Source organism: Pelophylax lessonae (genome assembly GCF_965119305.1).
Source record: "Pelophylax lessonae genome assembly, chromosome: 9".
NCBI lineage: Eukaryota > Metazoa > Chordata > Amphibia > Anura > Ranidae > Pelophylax > Pelophylax lessonae.
Window position 1 is genome coordinate 30,427,273 of NC_138776.1, and position 19,957 is coordinate 30,447,229.

A 19,957-nucleotide genomic window follows, 5' to 3' on the forward strand; every position below is an offset into this window, starting at 1 on the left:
ATAAGTGACGAGGACTCTGAAACCTGGAACTCTAAAGGTCCTACAAAAGCGTCAGAACTTTTTAAAGCTAACTCAACTCAGTTCAAATCTTTCAGTGAAATATCAACAGATTATGATTTACAATCTCGTCATGGATCCATCTTCAGACAACCCGTATCATTTTTCAAACCATGCTTCAACCAAAAAAGAAATCCCTTTCAACATTCAATTTATTGACCAAGCATTCAACATACTCTCTTTCAAAATAATATGATCCTCTAAACTTTAATTTTTTAAAACCTCAAAGGACATTCTATCCTAAAAAGCTGGCAAAAAAGATTTTGAAGATGAAAACATCAGAGAAAAGATATTAAATGGATATATCAAGACGCGTCACCTTATAATAAACGAAAATTGGAGGGAAACCCAATTCAAACGTAAACAGGAATGGAACGAAAGCTTTGTGTATAATAAACATGACCCTTCAGCTGCTACTTTCTCGTGGTCTTTTGCATCACTTCAACACAAATAGCTAAATATTGGATGTTATGTTTTTTTGGTCACTATCACATTCAGGAATATGCTGACCCCAGTCACAAACCAAAAATTATGACTTGGACATGGCTATGTCTGCTGACAGCACAAAAAAGCCATCCTAAAATCCTGGATGGTTCCTACCCCACCATCACTTTTAATAGTGAAAAAAGATCTGAAAATGCTTCTATATATTGAAAAATTGGTCATGTCAAACTACTCTTTCAACTCAGCAAACCGCTGGTTGGCAAACATTCATGGACAGATCTTGAATTATGACGTTTAAATACTCTGAGTGGTATAATAAAGCCTTTCTTTCTAATTCACTGGGCTGGTTGGAGCTGAGATAAATGATTTACAACACGCCCTTAGCCCTCTACAACTCCCTTTGGAAATTATGCCATCACTCCACATAGCTTCTGGACTAAAATTACTTTTTCTTACACATTTTCAGTACAACGTTTTAAGTCATTAGTTTTCCTTCCCTCTTTTTTTTTCTTTTCAAATATTTTATTTAGGAAACCAAAGACAGTGGGTATACAGTAACAGTTAAAACAAGCAGCCACAAATAAAAGTGCGTAAAAGTCAAAACATAGTAACATTGATAGAGAGGCCACCAAAACATATGAGAGTAACCAATATCAAAAATGATAGTGCAAGATACCTGGTGGGCACCTAAGCGCGAAAGGTCCTAGTGCTGTAAAGCACATAGGACCCACTGGTTCTGGTAAGTGATTTTATCTAGCCACAAATCATGGCGAAACGGATTGATGTCACAGAATATTAAGAACAATCACGTTTAAGCACCTTGAATTCCATGTGAACTATATAAGGATTTTCTTTGATCTTCTTGAGCACCAAGTCACTTTATATATATATACAAGAAAAGGAAAGTGCCATGCCTAAACTGGCCAATGTACCCAGCAAGCCAACACCACATCCCTATTGATACATTGAACAAGAAAAAATAAAATGGTATCACTATCCCTGCGGACTCTATTTGTGCCCCAGAGTAACCGCTGCAGGTGGGCGTGAACCAGATGGTGGGATTTTAAGGGTGAGGCTTGTAAGGGTATATGTTTAAGATAAATAATTCAAAAACAAGATAAAATATTAATTTTTATTACAAATTCGATAAAAACAATCACATACAGTGATACATCTTGATATCGCAAAGATACTTAAATGTACATAGAACCATTGAAAGGTGCTAGGGGTCACTAGTGTCCAACATGTTTCGCCGGAAGGCTTCTTCTGGGACAATACAGGAATGGTGACCTCTGCTGGTTCTAAGTATGAATAACATACAGTCAGTTTACAAAAATATACCAAGTTAATTACAATCAGATATAGGAATTACAGTGTAGTAGGGCTCACCACAGGTTGTATCTATACACGGACGCTGATATGGCTGCTCTGCTCTAGATACAACCTGTGGTGAGCCCTACTACACTGTAATTCCTATATCTGATTGTAATTAACTTGGTATATTTTTGTAAACTGACTGTATGTTATTCATACTTAGAACCAGCAGAGGTCTCCATTCCTGTATTGTCCCAGAAGAAGCCTTCCGGCGAAACATGTTGGACACTAGTGACCCCTAGCACCTTTCAATGGTTCTATGTACATTTAAGTATCTTTGCGATATCAAGATGTATCACTGTATGTGATTGTTTTTATCGAATTTGTAATAAAAATTAATATTTTATCTTGTTTTTGAATTATTTATCTTAAACATATACCCTTACAAGCCTCACCCTTAAAATCCCACCATCTGGTTCACGCCCACCTGCAGCGGTTACTCTGGGGCACAAATAGAGTCCGCAGGGATAGTGATACCATTTTATTTTTTCTTGTTCACTTTATATATATATTGGACTTTTATATACCAACAGTCAAGCTTATATATTTACCTTGAATTCCATTTGAACTATATAAGGATTTTCTTTGATCTTCTTGAGCACCAAGTGACTTTATATATATGGGACTTTTATATACCAACAGTCACGCTTATATATCTACCATATTTAATTTATTTTATTTACCATTCATGGTTTTTGACTGTTACAATACTGCTACATCTATTTACTGTATGTTATCTATTTATTCTTGGATTACCTTTAACCTTGAGATATTCACTTGGCATTATTTATCCATCAGCAAGCGCTGTAGTTAGCTTTTTTCTAAAGCTAATCCCATCCACATACTGTATTTACTATTTTTCCAATGCAAGTGCTGTTTGACACATTCTGTATGATAACTTTTTGCTTGTACAAATTATCCAGAAAACAATAAAAATTATGCAAAAAAAAAAAAAAAAGAGAGTGTGTTATTGTTGATGGCTGGATTTCCAGCAGAGGTAGCGATTCAGTCAAGATAAGTGGACTCACATGCTTGGAAGCAGAGATTTATATTCAGACAAAAAAGTTAAAAAAAAAAAAGTGGGGGGGCAGATTCGGTGGATCACTTGGTCTTTTTCTGCCACCACTTTTCTATGTTTCTATCCATTCATTAAGGCATTTATTATATTTGCATAACTCCCCCAAGAGCCAGCACACAACTTACATGAGTCAGGGTGCTGTACTGCTTTTAATATACAATGTACAGCACCCTGCCGCTCAGAGACGGCCCTACCATGGGTCCCACTGAGTCCATTGGACCCACGCAGAACTTGGAGCAGGGCAGCAAATTGACTCCCAAGATTTTTTTTTTTTACCAGCAGTTTTATGTGTCATCAGTTTGTTGTGCGTTACAGACGGCATGTCTCCATCTCATACTGCCGCCCATAATACAAACTGATGAGTATGAGGAGACGGAGCGCCTTCTTCGTGGAACGTCCCTCACGTGATCACGGTGTGTGAAATGATGTCAGACATCAGCGCACTCCATCTCAAGCAGGGCAGGCTGGATCTTCTAGGGCGGTGGGCATGGCAGACACAGGAGTGACAGGAGGACTGAGAACAGACAGTGGGTGTTTGGTGGACTGGTCCAGGGGAGAGTTATGAAAGAAGATAACAGTATTCATAATATTTTCTAAATGTTATATTTATGTAAAACAATGGATGTGGGGACCTTTCGTTGTGCGTGATTTTTTTTTTTTTGGGGGGGGGGGGATTGGGGGCGGGGGCAGCATTTAATTCTTGGACCCAGGCAGCACAATGTATTGGGCCATCTCTGCTGCCATCCCCTTCTACCAGCCATGATCTGCCTGGATCTATCTGTACTATTTGTGTGGATATACATAAATGTTGAGGTTTAAAAAATGGGAATTCCATGCTAATGGATAAGATAAATATTGGCTGCAGCCTACCTCAAAATATAGTGTAAAAACTCTATTCAAGTAAGTGTTGGATGGTGAAGTGGGTGGCGCTGCCAAATGTAGTGTCGCACTATGACACTACATTTGGCAGCGCCACCCACCTCGCCACCCAACACATAAATGTTGAGGTATTGGCACTCATTTGAACTGGAGAAATGGCTTGGATGAGCTACAAATCATCTTCAACATTAGAGAACAAGTCTAGATGAATGTGACTAACTACTACTAGCTATACCATGACCTGGATAAAGGAGAACCTTCACCAACAGGGTTTTAAGAAAATTTACATATTGGTAGTATTATCTACATTAAAGTGATTCGAAAGGCAGAAGATTGTTTACCTTAATCAATGCATTGTATGCATTATGGTAAAAAAATCTTTTTCAAGCAGCCCCTTCCCAGCTCCTCCTAAAAACCTACCTGAGTCCCATCTCAATCCAGCAATGTGCACAAGAGCAAAGGCTCTCTCAGCTCTCTCCCTCCTCATTGGCTCAGACACAGCCAATGGCTCCCACTGCTGTCGATCACAACCAGTTAGGAGTGAGCAGGGGGTGCAGCTGAGTCACGGTCTGTGTGTCTATGGACACCCAGAGGAGGGCTCAGGAGCGAGCATGCACGAATGGCCCCAGAGCAAGTGGTGGGGCTAGGAGCACCAGCAGGGGACCAGAGAAGAGGAGGATTGGGACCACTCTGTTCAAAACCTTTACACAAAGCTGGTAAGTATAACAAGTTTGGTATTTAAAAAGAAAATAATTTTGCCCTTACAATCACTTAAAGCTGATATACATTTGTGTTTTTAAGTGACTTCTTTTCCGCATAAAACTCACAATGTATTTGATGCTGGCGGTATTTGCACCTTTCCCAACTCCTTCTTCTGTGAATAAGTAATCCACCTGCATGCTGTAACTCTTATCGCAGGACAGCTGATCCTGTAGAGGTCTTATACGTATATGGCTCTGTGACTTTGAGAAACGACGATAGAGCGTCATCTCATCATAGGGGTAACTTCTAGCATAATTGATGTAGTAACTACTATATTCATCCTGGCCATAGCAGAGGTCATTATCTTCATATAAGGCCTGTGGGAGTAAAAGAATAACATCAAATTATTTAAACTGAAAATGTAACTTAGTAGTAATTTAAAGAAGACAAAACTCCGTTATGGTCAACAAAAATTGAAGCCCAATTGAACTTTTAGTTTGAGTCCCGGTTCACACTGCCACGACTTGTCAGGCGACTTGGTCGCCTGACAAGTTGCGCTCCATTCTGTGCAATGGAACCATTCTAATCAGAGCGACTCAAGTCGCTCCAACTTAGAAAAAGGTTCCTGCACTACTTGGGGGCGACTTTGGAGCGGCTTGCATTGACTTCTATTAGAGAAGTCGTTTGCAAGCCGCGATGAAGTTGTGCTGCACGGGGCGGCTTCAAAGTCGGGGCGACCTTGAGTCGCCCCAGTGTGAACCGGCTCTAAATCAGTGAAATACATTCCAGGTGCATCAACACAAAAGGTGTTCAATGTCTTATAGCCCGTTATTTACATCAGCCACAACCTGACTAGCAAAGCCTTTCTCCTGCCAGCGTACTATAGAGAAGGACTCTTTGTGGGGAAGCAGTGGTCTCTATTTGCAGAGGTCGAACATGCTTTATGCAGAACAGAAACACACAGATCTATAGCCACGCTCAAGACCAGCCTCTCCTGCACATAGTACAACCTGGGTGTCGGCTATCACAGTCTGCCTCCACTCTCCACCAAAAACATGAAGGAATATCAGCCACACTCCACTTATGGCACTTTTCCACTGCAAGTACCGGCTCGGCTCTACTCGGCCCTGCTTGGCCCGGTTTGGTTTTCCACTGCATGGTACAGTGTTGGAACGGTTCGGTACGGTTTGGTATGGTTTGCTTTTCCACTAAAGTAGTACTAAAGTAAGTGGGTGGGATAACAACGATTCTCTGAACAATCAGTGGCTAGTAGTGACAACAGTCAGCTGCATGCAAAGGATTGTGGGATATGGTACCGGTATGGTACCTCTTGGAACCACAATCGAGGTGGTACTGTTTTAGAGAGCCGTACCGTTCGGTTCCATGCAGTGGAAAAGCCCAGCCGTACCGAACCGTTCCTACACCGTACCATGCGGTACCAGCAGTGGAAAAGCACAAAAGTGAGCCGAACCGTTCTGTTCCATGCAGTGGAAAAGCACCATTAGCTTCTCTTGCAGGGATAAGGTAAAACAAGCCAAGGAGCGGTCAAAGGTGGTTGTTTTGGGGTTGGAGACAATGCTGCATGCAGTCAATTCATTGATTTTTTTAAAAGTCCTGCAAGAAGAGCTATGTGGAGTGCGGCTGATATTCGCTCATGCTGTATACAGTCACACCATTAGTTCTGCACATGCTCATGCTGTCTGCTGGTTGGAGAGCTTCAGCTTTGATCCACCACAGGGCATGTAGGACCTTTGCAGAGAGATCACAGTTTCCCCACGATGAGCAAGCATCCTATTCTGTAGCTGCTAGCAGGGGATAGGCTTTTCTACTCAGGCTGTGGCTAATTGTTAAAGAGAGCATTCATTGGAAAATGTTAAGGGGTATGAATACTTTTTTCAAGGCACTGTATATTTTTCTACCAGCTGATTCCTGTGCAATTCACATGCAGTTCTCTGCTGTGCGATTTCAGCCTATTCATTTTGAACGGTACAGTATCTAAAGTTCAGCCAATCTGGAAAGCAGTGATGATTTTGTATGTGGATTTCATGGACATTAGTCTTTCAGAGTTTTCACAGCTGCTATATAGAGATGACTAGAGAGATGTGACAGGAAAGATGAAGCAATAAAGATCTCATAACAGCATCAGGTATCTTTAGATTTGATGGCATACAATGACAAAATGTGGAAAATGTCAAGGGGTACGAATACTTTTTCAAGCCACTGTGTGTATATATATATATATATATATATATATATATCTATATATCTATATACATATATACACATATATATACACGTATATATATATATATATATATATATATATATATATATATATATATATATATATTGTGAGGGATTAGCTCGGTGGCGGGTGTGGATGACAGGGATGTGGGGGGGGGGGGGTGCGTTACACAGGGAGATAGCCGAGAAGTGGTTGAAAACAACAGTCTGGTTTATTCTTCCAATTTTCTTCACACAAGTGAAAGCATCAAAAACAGCATAATTCAAAAATATACATAAATAAAATAAATCCTTGCCACTGTGGGCGGCTACCTTCTCACACACAGGAACCTACCTACGGAGTCTGTCCCCAACCTACTGTTGGGCAGACTTTGCTGATCCTACAGCAGACCATCAATAGTCCATTTATTTTCTCTTCACACAGAAAATATTCATTGGTTTTTCTCTTCACATAGAAAACAATCCAAGACCTCACCTTGAGAAGTCTTCAGTCTTTTTACCCTCCTCAGCGCACATCGCTTCAAGAGGCATTCCTCTCCTATGCTCACACAGCTTCAGGAGAGATACATCTGACTGTCCTCCTCTATTCACACAGCGTCAGGAGGCAGCAATCAATAGACTTCCTCTGGACAAATTATAGAGGCCTTCATTTCCTCATTCTGAATAGCTGAAGGTTTTTCAACTTCCTTAAACCTTCCTGGCTAGCTCTGCAGCCGACACCCTATAGTAATTGGTGCATTGTCTAAACCAAGCAGAAATGTATCTCCCGTCTGTGACAACATCCACAGATTTACCTGACTTCCTGACTTCCTGTCACAATATATACAATAAAACCTTGGATTGCGAGCATAATTCTTTCTGGAAGCATGCTTGTAATCCAAAGCACGCTTGTAATCCAAAGCGAATTTCCCCATAAGGAATAATGGAAACTCAGATGATTTTTTCCACAACCATTTATTCATAAATCCTTCAATTTATAGTCCATATAAAAATATTATAGCAATGTGATAGGTTGTGTAACCATAAAATGTCCATCCACAAATAGCCCAAATAGCCGCTTCCACAAGGGGATTGGAAGCAAAATCCAGCAGGAGCTACAGGGTATCAAAGAGAAGAGAGGTGCCTCTAAGTGTAGCAATATGGTTCCATTTAATGAAGGTTCAACATTTAGCAACTCACATGGTTGATGAATAAAACAGGCACATCTAAGTATGCAGGCATCTGGGGTAAAGCTGTCCACATAGACCATCTTCTGCACCGCCGGCTGCCAGTCTGTAATCCTGACCAGGGAAGACCACCCTGCAGTAAAGCAATTTGAAAGCGAGGGGCAGCATGGAAAGGATGACGTAGATGACGGTGCGGAGGATGGTCCTATGTGAACAGCTTTACCCCGGATGCCTGCATCCTTAGATGTGACTGTTCCAATCTCTTCTCTTTTATACTCAGCGGTGACTTGAGGCTACTTGTATATCAAGACATTGCTTGTATATCAAGTCAAAATTTATTTGAAAATTTTGCTTGTGTTGCAAAGCCCTCTTAAACCAAGTTACTCTCAAACCAAGGTTTTACTGATATATATATATATATATATATATATACACACACACACACACACACATATTGTACATGCACTATATTACCAAAAGTATTGGGACACCTGCCTTTACACGCACATGAACTTTTAATGGCATCCCAGTCTTAAAGTTAATGTGCGTGTAAAGGCAGGCGTCCCAATACTTTTCAATGCTTTTGGTAATATTGTATGTATATATATATATATATATATATATATATAAAGAAACAGTTCCCAAATGTAGTATGGGGAGGAGTCAAATCAAATACAGTTAAAAGGAAGATTGGAGGTTAGCTTTAAGTCTAAATTTACAAAAGCGAATGAACAACATCACACTCAAATAAAGATGGTGGGTATTCCTATCTTCCGATATCTGTATCTCCTAATGGGACAAGTGCCGTACCAAATCCTTATCTTTATGGCTCCCAGTATCGGATATTCCTGTTTCAGCACTGAAAAAGTTCCCACTTCAGTGTGAAATTCACTGGAGACAGTATGGTGTTGCCCACAAAACAAAACAGAGCACCCTTGACTGGTTCAGCAGGGACTGGGAAAAATTTGATCAGTGTGTGCAGTCCCTGTTTGGCAACAGTTGATCATTTGATTGTCTTCTGATGACTTCTGACAGTAGCGTATAAACCGATGTTATCACCCCTGTGAGGGGTTAGCTCAGTAGCGGGTTGTGCCTGACTCCCTGGAACCAGATCTCTGTGCATGGCAGACTGGCAGACTAGGGAGCAACAACTTCTCTGTGTGAGGAGATTTAGTCTGTATGACTATGGACTCTGATTCATTTCTGTGTAAAGGCCTGTAATACTGTCTCCAGTGCTGTATCTTGGCCTAGGCCAACAAGGCCCAGGCCTAGGGTGGCACTTTGCAGGGGGGGGGGGGGGCAGCAAAAAAGCTGAACCCTGCACAAAAAAAAAAAAAAACAGCCTCCTCCTGGTTCCCGCACGAAAAGGGTCTCCGCCGGCTTGCGCTACACTTTTAATATAGTGCCAGTCTTATGGGGTGAATTGGGCCACAGGGGAGAGTCCAGGAGGCAAATCAGTCTGGCACCCCCATAAAGCGGTCAGTGATGAGCCTGCACTGATGGGCAGTAATGAGGCGGCACTGATAAGGCTGCACTGATGGGCACTGATGAGGCTGAACTTGTGGGAACTGATGAGGCTACGCTGATGGGCACTGATAGACTTGTGGTCTGGGGTTCACAGATGACAGGGCGGGTCGTAAAAAGTAAAGGGCGAGGACTTTACAGGAAGGGGTGGGTCATATGTAAATTAGGGGGTGCACAAGTTTAGTCAGGCCTAGGGCAGCACAAAACCTAAATACACCGCTGACTGTCTCCAGTGAATCTCACACTGGAGTGGGGACTTTTTCAGTGCTGAAACAGGAATATCCGATACTGGGAGCCATAGAGATAAGGATTGGGCACGGCACTTGTCCCATTAAGAGATACAGATATCGGAAGACAAGAATACCCACCATCTTCTTGCATACTTGGTTAACATTAGAAGCCTATCTTTCTATTAGTTCCGGTGAGTGGGGACACAAAGAGGAGCACAGAGTGATTCACTATTACTTGAAGTCCAGCACCAGCACTTTATTAACCACTTAACCACATAAGCCCCGGAAGATTTTACCCCCTTCCTGACCAGGGGGTATTTTGCGATTCGGCACTGCGTGACTTTAACGGACAATTGCGCGGTCGTGCGACACTGTACCTAAACGAATTTGGCGTCCTTTTTTTCCCACAAACAGAGCTTTCTTTTGGTGGTATTTGATCACCTGTGCGATTTTTTGATCACGCGCTATAAACAAAAAAAGAGCGTAAATTTTGCAAAAATAGCAATATTTTTCCCTTTTTTTTATATGAAATTCCCCCCAAAAAAAATGTAAAAATCAAAATTTTTTAACATTTTCGGCCAATTTGATTTATGCTACCTATGTTTGGTAAAAAAAATTGCAAAAAGCGTATTTTGATTGGTTTGCGCAAAAGTTATTGCGTTTACTAACTAAGGGAAAGATTTTTGTCATTTTTGTTGTTTTTTTTTTAACGCGTAATGGCGGCGATCTGCAATTTTTTTTGCGGTACTGCGACATTTCGGCGGACAGATCGGACCCTTGACTGACATTTTTGACACTTTTGGGGTTACCAGTGACATTTCTACAGTAATCAGTGCTATATATATGCACTGTTACTGTAAAAATACACTGGTAGTGAAGGGGTTAACTTTATTTGAGAGGGAGGGGCTGTGTGTGTCCCTAGGGGCGTGATTCTAACTGTGATTGGCTGTGGCTTCAGCTGTATGCAGAGTGATCAACGTATCTACATAGTAGATCCATATGATCATCTCTCATACAGAGGGGAGAATGACAGGCAGCTTGTTTTTCTCCCTCTCCCCCGCCGATCGCAGAGTGGCCGGGGGACCCGATGTCACACGCGCGGGGGGGTCCGTGACCACCCGTGGCCTCCGGCGGCGCGCGCTCGCTCCCTAGACCCTCACAAGCTAGTGACGTAGCCCTACGTCACTTTGCCTGTGAGGGGCTGACCGCCGCCGTAGATAGTCGTGCGGCGGTCGGCAAGTGGTTAATGACCGCCTACCGCAGCGCAGATTTACTGCGACAGGCAGCTGCTCCTGGGCAAAGCGACGTCACTCTACGTTGCTCGCTCTCAGGAGGCTCGTCAGTGGGGAAGCCGATGCATGTGTCAGGCGGCTCCGATTACTGCCTGACACCCGCAATCGCTCCCCGCTGAGAGTGAAGGCCTCTTGACCCCTGTAGGAAAAAAGAGCCTTGACTGATGGGGCCATGGCCAGGAGCTGGGATCAAGCAGGAGGCTATATGGGATAAAAGGATTGGACGGAGCCTTGGGTATGGGGATGGTCTGAGCTCAGTTAAAAGGACCTTCCCAAGGAATTCTGGGTCTTTTTGAGAAGAATTGCGGTGAAGAGCTGCCCACTCCCACGCCCTGTTGTTCGGTCGGTCTGTCACAGCTTTCGTGGCGGTTTTTGACCTTGCCAGCACTAAAGTTCCGGTAATAATTAACACCATTGTTTGTAAATTGGGGATAGGCTGTCTGTCAGGCACTGATGGTAAGGACAGACCCTTCCCCCTTACCCCTTTTTGGAAGTTATGTTAATGCCTAAGAGTGCCAACAGTACAACTGTGACTGGCACTGGTCTAGACGTGTGTTCTGGTTTGTTATTGGAAAATAAATAAAAGCTGTGGCCTTGCCCTTTCCAACTTAATTGTGGTAAGCATGTTTTTTATATGGGTAAGGGGCAAGGGGGTTTGGGTTAATACGTTAACTTTGTTTCTGGGCCGATGCGCCTCAGCATTTAAGAAGGACGGTCAGCTGTTGTAAACACAGCCGACCGTCCTTCTCCCTGAAATGATCACAGAGCTCATGTGATCCTTCTATATATGTTCACATGTCTCTATGGTCATTTAAAAGCCACGCTCCCCCCACATTTAGAATCACTCCCCTAGGCTCACATTTAACCCCTTGATCACCTATACTGTTAACCCCTTCCCTGCCAGTGTTATTATTACAGTAACAGTGCATAATTTTAGCACTGATTACTGTAGTAATGTCACTGGTCCCCCCAAAAGTGTAAAAAATGTCACATTGACCTAAAATGTTAAAAAATTTTGATTTTTTGAAACTATCAATGCTCCCTGCTGATACGACTGTTTGCAGAAGAGAATTCCACATCCTTACTGCTCTGACAGTGAAGAACCCCCTGCGTATTTTAAGGTTAAACCGTTTTTCCTCTAGTTTTAGTGAGTGGCCACGTGTCTTATTGTATTTCCTTTCTCTGAATAGGTTTTTCCATATGCTAGGGTTGCCAGTACAATATTTGTACATTTATATCATATCCCCCCTCAATCGTCTCTTCCCCAGAGAGAATAAGTTCAGTGCTTGTAGTCTTTCCTCATAGCTGATGTCCTCCATGTGATTGACACCTCAGATGTGCATGTTTCCCTATGAGACTGTGTAAGGGGGGGTGTCCATTAACTCCACCCAGGTCTCAGATTACTCTCGGCTCTCCTCTTTGTGATCTGCAGTGTGTAATGTCAGATCCCCATCCCCTGCCTGCTACGGTTCAGAGATACTGTGTAAAATGTGTGCTTTAGGAGCATAGTTGCCAACTGTCCCGTTATTGACGGGGGAAAGTCCCGCCAAATAGGACCTTGTCCCGGCAAATTTACACTGCCTGGTCTTGTCCCGGCCAGTGGGGAAGCATGGGGGAGGCAGGAAGGGCCGTCTGACCTTTAGTGAGTGAGTCCAGCCTTCATTATTATCTTCCCTTCGTGCTCAGGATGGGCGGCGGGCGCCCTGTGATTGGGGGAACTGTGGCGGGGGCTGGCCTCTGACTGTGCCTGTCCAATAGCGTAACTTCGGGTACACCCCACCCCCGCCCTGCCCGCATGCCCCGCCCTCGCACTCACCAGCAAGCACGCTCAGGCTGAACACACAAGGCTACGGGATGTCCTCTGAACAAGAACATTCTTTTCTGCTCAAGTGAGTCAGTGTGCACAGTGCCCGCCGGCAGATTTGAATTTACAGATGATGATGTAATGGGGACAAGGAGAGAGCAGAGTGAGTCAGACTCACTGTCAGTACTGTTAATGTTTGTAGAGTCAGTGGGGAAGAAAAAGAAAGATTATACTGGAGTAAATGAGGGGTTGCCTGCCCTGGGATGCTAGAGAGGGAGCAAAGTCTCAGCAGTGCCATAAAACAAAAATTCTGCCTGGAAGAGAGATAGGTAACTAGCTGTCTTTGTATTCTCTCCCTGTTCCCTATCTCTCTTCCAGACAGAATTTTTGTTTTATGGCACTGCTGAGACTTTGCTCCCTCTCTAGCATCCCAGGGCAGGCATCCCCTCATTTTCTCCAATATTATTTTGTTCCCCACTTTTCTCTAATAAACAGCACTCTGCTCTCTTCTTCTAGCAGTCACTTCTGTAAGGGTCCTTTCACATGGCGCACCATCTGGCGAGGTCCGTTCTGCTCAGTGGGGGATGGATCCTCCGATCCCCGCTAAGCAGGCGGATGACAGCTCCGTCTCTGCTCTGTGTGCGGAGACGGAGCTGTCAGATCCCCGCTGTCCTCTATGGGGAGATCGGATGTCCGTTCTCATCTGATCCCATCTGCCAGATGGATGGAAAATAGGGTTTCCATCCGTCCGGATTTCATGGACAGGATCAGATAGCAGCAGATGTCAGCGGACATGTCTCCACTGACACCCGCTGCCTTAATGGGGGTGCATAAAGGATGCGATCAAGTCCGCCTGAAAAACTGACTGGCGGATCAGATCGGATCGCCCGTGTGAAAGGACCCTAACTGTTAACTTTCTATTGTTTTCTTGCCCTGTCCAAAACTCCTTGTCCCCCCTTTTTCTCTGTTCCCACCAGTGCTGACTGGTGCTCCATGTGTCGGGGGGGGGTTGGTAGATGGACCTGACCGCGGACCACACCAGCTCCAGCCCGTATCGCACACCATATCCCCCCCGGTTGCCAGCTCACTCACCCTGTGCTGCCCCTGGACTGACATGTGGAGGCAGCAGCGGCTTCCCCCTCAGTCTCCTCCATGTCCCCCTTCGTTGGTCGGGCTTCCCCTGTATCTCCTCTCTCCTCCTTTGCCAATAAGATGGCTTCTCCTTTCGGCCAATCGGGAAACGGGTCTCACGACCCACTTCCTGATTGACCAGGAGGAGAATCCGTGTGACAATAGCAAATATTCATTCGCTATTGTCACACAACTGGGTGGGCTCAGGGCGCAGTGCTCTGCGCCCCGAGCCCACCCTTTTTTTGAAGCCTATTAGAGACTTTTCAATTTCCTGTAATTCTTTCTTTATTGAGTAGACCCTATAATCGGATAAGTAGGCGGAGATTATGTGGAGTGGGTGGAGCTTCGGGGAAGTGGGTGTGGTAAATAATTGATAGCTGTGCTGCAAAGTGTCCCTGGAATTTTTTTTCAAATGTTGGCAACTATGTAGGAGTCTGTAGAGAAGAGAGCACTGCAGATAAACAGGTACAACTTATAAAGAAGGATTTGTTTCATCTCTGTGTACCACCTAAGGTTAGTCATTTCAGTGGGTAATTGTAAGGGTTTACAACCACGTTAAGACCTTTAGTCACTCTTTCCAAAAGGAAGCTGAAGAGTTTATAGAGGGTTTCCATAAAGCTGGACCTACTCAGCACCATACATTCAGACATGTTTTTTTTTTTAAAAGTCCCAGGGTGTATTTATCCCCCCTTTCCCTTAATTTGTATGCTGTACGTACAGAAAGGGTGATGTTGGGCTTGTAATATGATGATGTGTCTATCACACCCTCGGCTCTTCCATTAGCGTCCGTTGTTAGACATTTGACATTTGATCCATCAATCCGCACTGTAATTGTTCTAGAGGCCAACGGGTTGCCTTTCTCATCTGTTAATGTTGCCTAAAATATAAAAAAGTATACACAATTAAAGATTAGCTGTTAAACAAAAATAGAAATTAAACCTAAAGCCCCATTGAACTTTCAATTTACATTGGCTGAAAAAATTTACCGATCGTCGGCATACAAACGTCGGTGGACGAAGGATCTGCCGATTGTACGCGTGTTAGTATGGTGCCTCCGACAGATGTCTGCGCACAATCCGCGGACAAAAGTCTTTCTTGCAAACATGAAAATATTTGTATGCCGACACCAGAACGGACGATTGTTCGCCTGTCAGTACACAATTCGGCCGACAAACCGCAGATTTGCAAGACTGGGCATGCTCAGAAAATAGAAAACACAGGGAAAGTTAACCATTACATGACATCACTTCTGCAGTCGGCGGACAAAATTCTTGTGCTGTCCTTGTGCTGTCTTTGCACTTTTCAGCAGACACCGACATCCCGGGGAGAAAAGAGGAACATTTGTAAGCCGACCATCGGTACGTGTGTACGGGGCTTAAGGCTTGGTTTCCACTTACAGATGCGTCCAAAACATTTTGGTATGTTTTTCATGTGTTCCTTCCCATCACCATGTAGGGTATATGGGCTGCCCAATGCACAAGAACCACCGAAAAAAAAAAAAAGAAGTCCCTGACTCTTTTCCAAAAGCACGCCGTACCAAACCGCATTTTCAGATGCGTAGGGTTGCCATTCATAAATTATGGCACCACCGTGCATCTGCCAAAAGGCAGCGTGTTTCTGTGTGTCAAAATAAAGTGCATGATTTTGCCCGACACGCATAGATGTCAACCTAGTCTTATAATTTGCTTTCTTAACAAAGCATACACAGCCTAAGTATTAAAAGCCTATCCCCTGCCAGCATGATTTAACCACTTCCCGCCGGCGCACTGTCTATTTACGTCAGCAGTGTGGCAGCTGCAGGCAAAATAACGTTAATAGGCGTCATCTCTCCTGGGAGGAGCTAGGGGGCAAGTGCGCGTCACCGATCGTCAGCGGGGAAGCCAGTGCAGGTGTTAGGCGGCTCCGATTGCTGCCTGACACCGACGATCTCTCCCCGCTGACAGAGAAGGACAGTCGGGTGATGTAAATACAGCCATCCGTCCTTCTCCCTGCAATGATCACAGGGGCTATGTGATCCTTCTATATAGGATCACATATCTCTATGATCATTTCAAAGGCCCAACCCCCCCCCCCCCCCCCCACGATTAGAATGACTCCCCTAGGCTTACATTTAACCCCTTGATCACCAATAGTATTAACCCCTTCCCTGCCAATGGCATTATTACAGTAACAGTGCATATTTAGCACTGATTACTGTAGTAATGTCACTGGTCCCCCCCAAAAATGTCAAAAATGTCAGTTAGGGGTCCGATCTGTCCTACGCAATGTCACAGTCCCGTAAAAAACGCAGATCGCCGCCATTACTAGTAAAAAATTTATAACAAAATAAAAATTACATAAATCTTTCCCGTAGTTAGTAGACGCAATAACTTTTGCGCAAACCAATCAAAATACGCTTATTGCGATTTTTTTTTACCAAAAATATGTAGCAGAAAACAAATTGGCGTAAAATGTTAAACAATTTTGATTTTTAACATTTTTTTTTTGGGAATGTTATATAGTAGAATGTGAAAAATATTGTTTTTGTTTTCAAAATTGTCGCTCTTTTTTTGTTTATAGCGCAAAAAAAAAAAATCGCACAGGTGATCAAATACCACCAAAAGAAAGCTCTATTTGTGGGGGAAAAAGAGACATTTGTATTTGGGTACAGCGTCGCATGACCATGCAATTGTCCGTTAAAGTCACGCAGTGCCGAATCACAAAAAATGGCCTGGTCATTAAGGGGTTATAGAAGAAGTGGTCCCTCTGCAAAGGTTTAACCCCCCCAAAGCTCACTCTTTCCTCCTACTACTGATTGGTGAGCTCTAGTTTGACTCTGCGGGGGGGGGGGGGGGGGTGCAGAACTCTGCATTGAGACTACTTTGACACAGAGAGCAAATGTCCTTCTCTACAGCATGCTGTTCCACCTGGAATGTATACAGCTGATTGAAACTGAAAGTTCAAACAGATAAAGTAGCAAAATCACCTTTGGATTGCAACATATACCATATATATCTACAGTATAAACCAGAGATTTTCCCTATCTGCCAATAGATGTCTTTAGTCTGATGGCCAGCATCACCCAAACCACTTCCTCTGAGCCCTGGTTATCCTGGACCCACCTCCCTAGCCTGTGACTGGACAGTGAAAGGAGAAGCAGCTTAGTTATTAGCTTTTCTCTCTGTCACTCTGCTCTCCCCTGCTATAAGCATGCTGCTTGTCAGCACATGAGCTGACTGTCTCCTTGTGCTGTTTCTCCTCCCAAAATCTAAGCTCTGCTCTACAAGGTCTGCATGAGGCTGACACAAGCCAAATTCACTGCATGCATTTAATGAACACATTTAATGATGTTTTAATGATTGAAGAGCTGCATAGTTTGTGTCTTTTATATCTGCCTGGAGTTCAGCTTTAAACCCCCTTTTTTAATTTATTTGTTGCATTGAGGAGATTTCCCTTAATTTCCTTTCCTGTAGGACCAACAGGTAGTAACAGGATATGACTGAAAAAGAAATGCTGTCTTGGATGGCATTCATCAGAACAAGTGAAATTTCCCTTCTATTCCTGTTCTGGCAAAAACTCAGATTTTTGGATTTTGCATTATACTTTTTGGATTTTTTGCACTATACTCACGGCAAATGGTAGGTGGACTTTATTGTAGTATGAGCCAATGGTTGTATGATCCATTTTGAGGATAGCGAGCCTGTTGGTGATCCTCATGTTGCAGGAACTAGGAACCAGAACACCTGTAAAAAAGAGTCCATGTTTATGAATGACCTCTCAGGACTGACCATGTGTGCTGTTATTCACTTGTATTCTCTCCCTGTCATACAAAATTGTTAGGCAGCTCAGTGTTTGGCTGCAAGGCCCCTATGGAGTCTGACCTGTCCGCTGTCTGATCCCAGGGCTGACCAATAGCACATGAGCCTGCCATCAGGTTGACTTTCTAGTTTCAATATGTTAAGTGAATGATCCAAGCAGCAGAAAAGCTATCCCAAGGAGCCTATATTGCCATTGCTAATGACTACCCTACTTGTGTCTAGTGCTTTATTAACCAACCAGCCAGAAAGCGGGTGACATGGCATGAGAGATGTGAAGGGGTATGGTGCTTGGCTCTATTACAAGTGACCGCTTCTCCACATACTGGGACCGACCCCGCAGCACGCATTGCCTGGAGACCAAACCGGGGAGTCACAAGAGTTGTAGTGAGGCCTCAGGAGGAGAACGAGCATGGGCTTATGAGAAATGTGCATCCTGTATCCAATAGCAATATGAGGATCTTAGTCACTGGGAGAGGGGTAACGGGACTTCTGCATTGGTGGAGACTGGTACAAGCTGTGCGGTACTGGCTCAGAAATGCTGCACACCCGGGAAGAGGTGAAGTCTAACAGAAGTGTGTCTGTAGTGCATATGTATCAGCTGTATAGAAGTTTGTCAGGGTGCCAGGAAACCAGACCACACAAAGATGCAAGTAAAATAAAGCAGTTTAATAATGCAACAATAATAAATGCACAACAAGAGAGAGGAGCGAAATCAGGAACAGCCGGGGTCAAGTTCGGAAGCAGGTAGTCATCCAAGCCGGGATTGAGTCCAGGAGCAGGTAGTCATCCAAGCCGGGGTCGAGTCCAGGAGCGAGTAGTCTGCCGAAGCCAGGCCGTCTTCTGATGCGGGCTTATCTGCTGATGCGGAATCGAGAGCCAGGAAAGTCGTCAGCCAGGCCAGGTCATGCCCGGAGGAACACAGAGAACAGAGGACTGCTAGCAGTGGTGATGCACCTTGGAGCACAAACACAAGGGCAAGATCTGAAAGCCATCAGGTGATATATATAGTTAGGTGTGCAACATCATCACTGAGCGACACTCAGGCAGCAGACTAGTGATGATGCAAATAGAGTTTATAAGAGACAGCAGTCTGCACATGTCCAAGATGGCTGCCAACAGGAAGGCAAGGTAAGACATTGACAATACCCTCCCTCCGTGGAGCAAAAAACAGTTTCTGAGGAAAGCGAGCATGGAAAGCAAGGAGAAGGGTGGGAGCATGAACATCAGTGGAGGGAACCCAGGAGCGACTAACCTCATACTTCTTATGATTGCCCACAGGAATGGGACGAGGGCAAGGAAGTGAAGAAGTATAGCAATTGCAAACCATTTGCTTCAAAAGTGACACATGAAAGACATTGGAGATACGCATGCCAGGAGGAAGATCAAGGGCATAGGCCACCAGGTTCACCTTACGGAGGATGCAAAAGGGCCCATCAAAACAAGGGGCCAGTTTAGGAGTGGGCACCCTAAGGTTGAGATTACGTGTCGACAACCACACCCTCTCCCTGACCTAGTACAAAGGAACAGATAAATGTCTCCGGTCTGCCTGGAGCTTCTGACGCTGTGCAGTGACCTGTAAAGACTCTTGAATCTGCACCCAAGAGGAACGGAGGGCACGAAGATGATCCTTCACAGCCCAAATATCATCTGGCGAGGACAACTCGGGCAACATAGCGGGTTGGAACCCATAATTGGCCATGAATGGAGACATTCTGGAAGAAAAGTTGAAGACAGAGATCCTGGCAAACTCTGTCCAGGGTAGCAGATCAACCTAATTGTCCTGATGGTGAGAGATATAGCAGTGGAGAAATTTCTCTAGAGTTTGCTTGGAACGCTCAGCGGCACCATTGGACTGTGGATGGTAGGCCAAGGAGAAGGAGAGTTGAATACCCAACTGAGGCAAAAGGCGAACCAGACAAACTGGCTCCCACAGTCCGAGACAAACTCCTTAGGCAACCCATGTAAGCGGAAAACCTCCCTGGCAAAAACAGAGGCAAGCACCTGAGTGGTAGGCAGCTGCTTAAAAGGAACATAGTAGCATATTTTAGAAAAACGGTCGACAACCATGAGGATAACCATGTAACCTCGGGACGTGGGAAGTTCCACAATAAAATCCATGGTCGGGTGAGACCAGGGACCCTCCCCATTAGGAATAGGATGCAGAAGGCCCAAGGGAAGGTGCCGTAGATTTTTGTTCTGGGTACAGACCGAACAAGTAGCCACATATGCAGCAAC

At 44.2% G+C, this 19,957-nt stretch overlaps 1 protein-coding gene across 1 annotated transcript in view; it reads right to left on the bottom strand.

Moving 5' to 3' along the window:
• The window catches only part of LOC309564195 (ovostatin-like), a gene marked incomplete at both ends in the record, with an annotated part of 115,061 nt that overhangs the window by 52,541 nt on the left and 42,563 nt on the right, over positions 1-19,957 (bottom strand). The window contains 3 exons of the mRNA XM_082268826.1: positions 4,660-4,911; positions 14,644-14,802; positions 17,535-17,647. Coding sequence (XP_082124952.1) covers positions 4,660-4,911; positions 14,644-14,802; positions 17,535-17,647 — 524 coding nt within the window. The remainder of the gene's footprint in view (positions 1-4,659; positions 4,912-14,643; positions 14,803-17,534; positions 17,648-19,957) is intronic.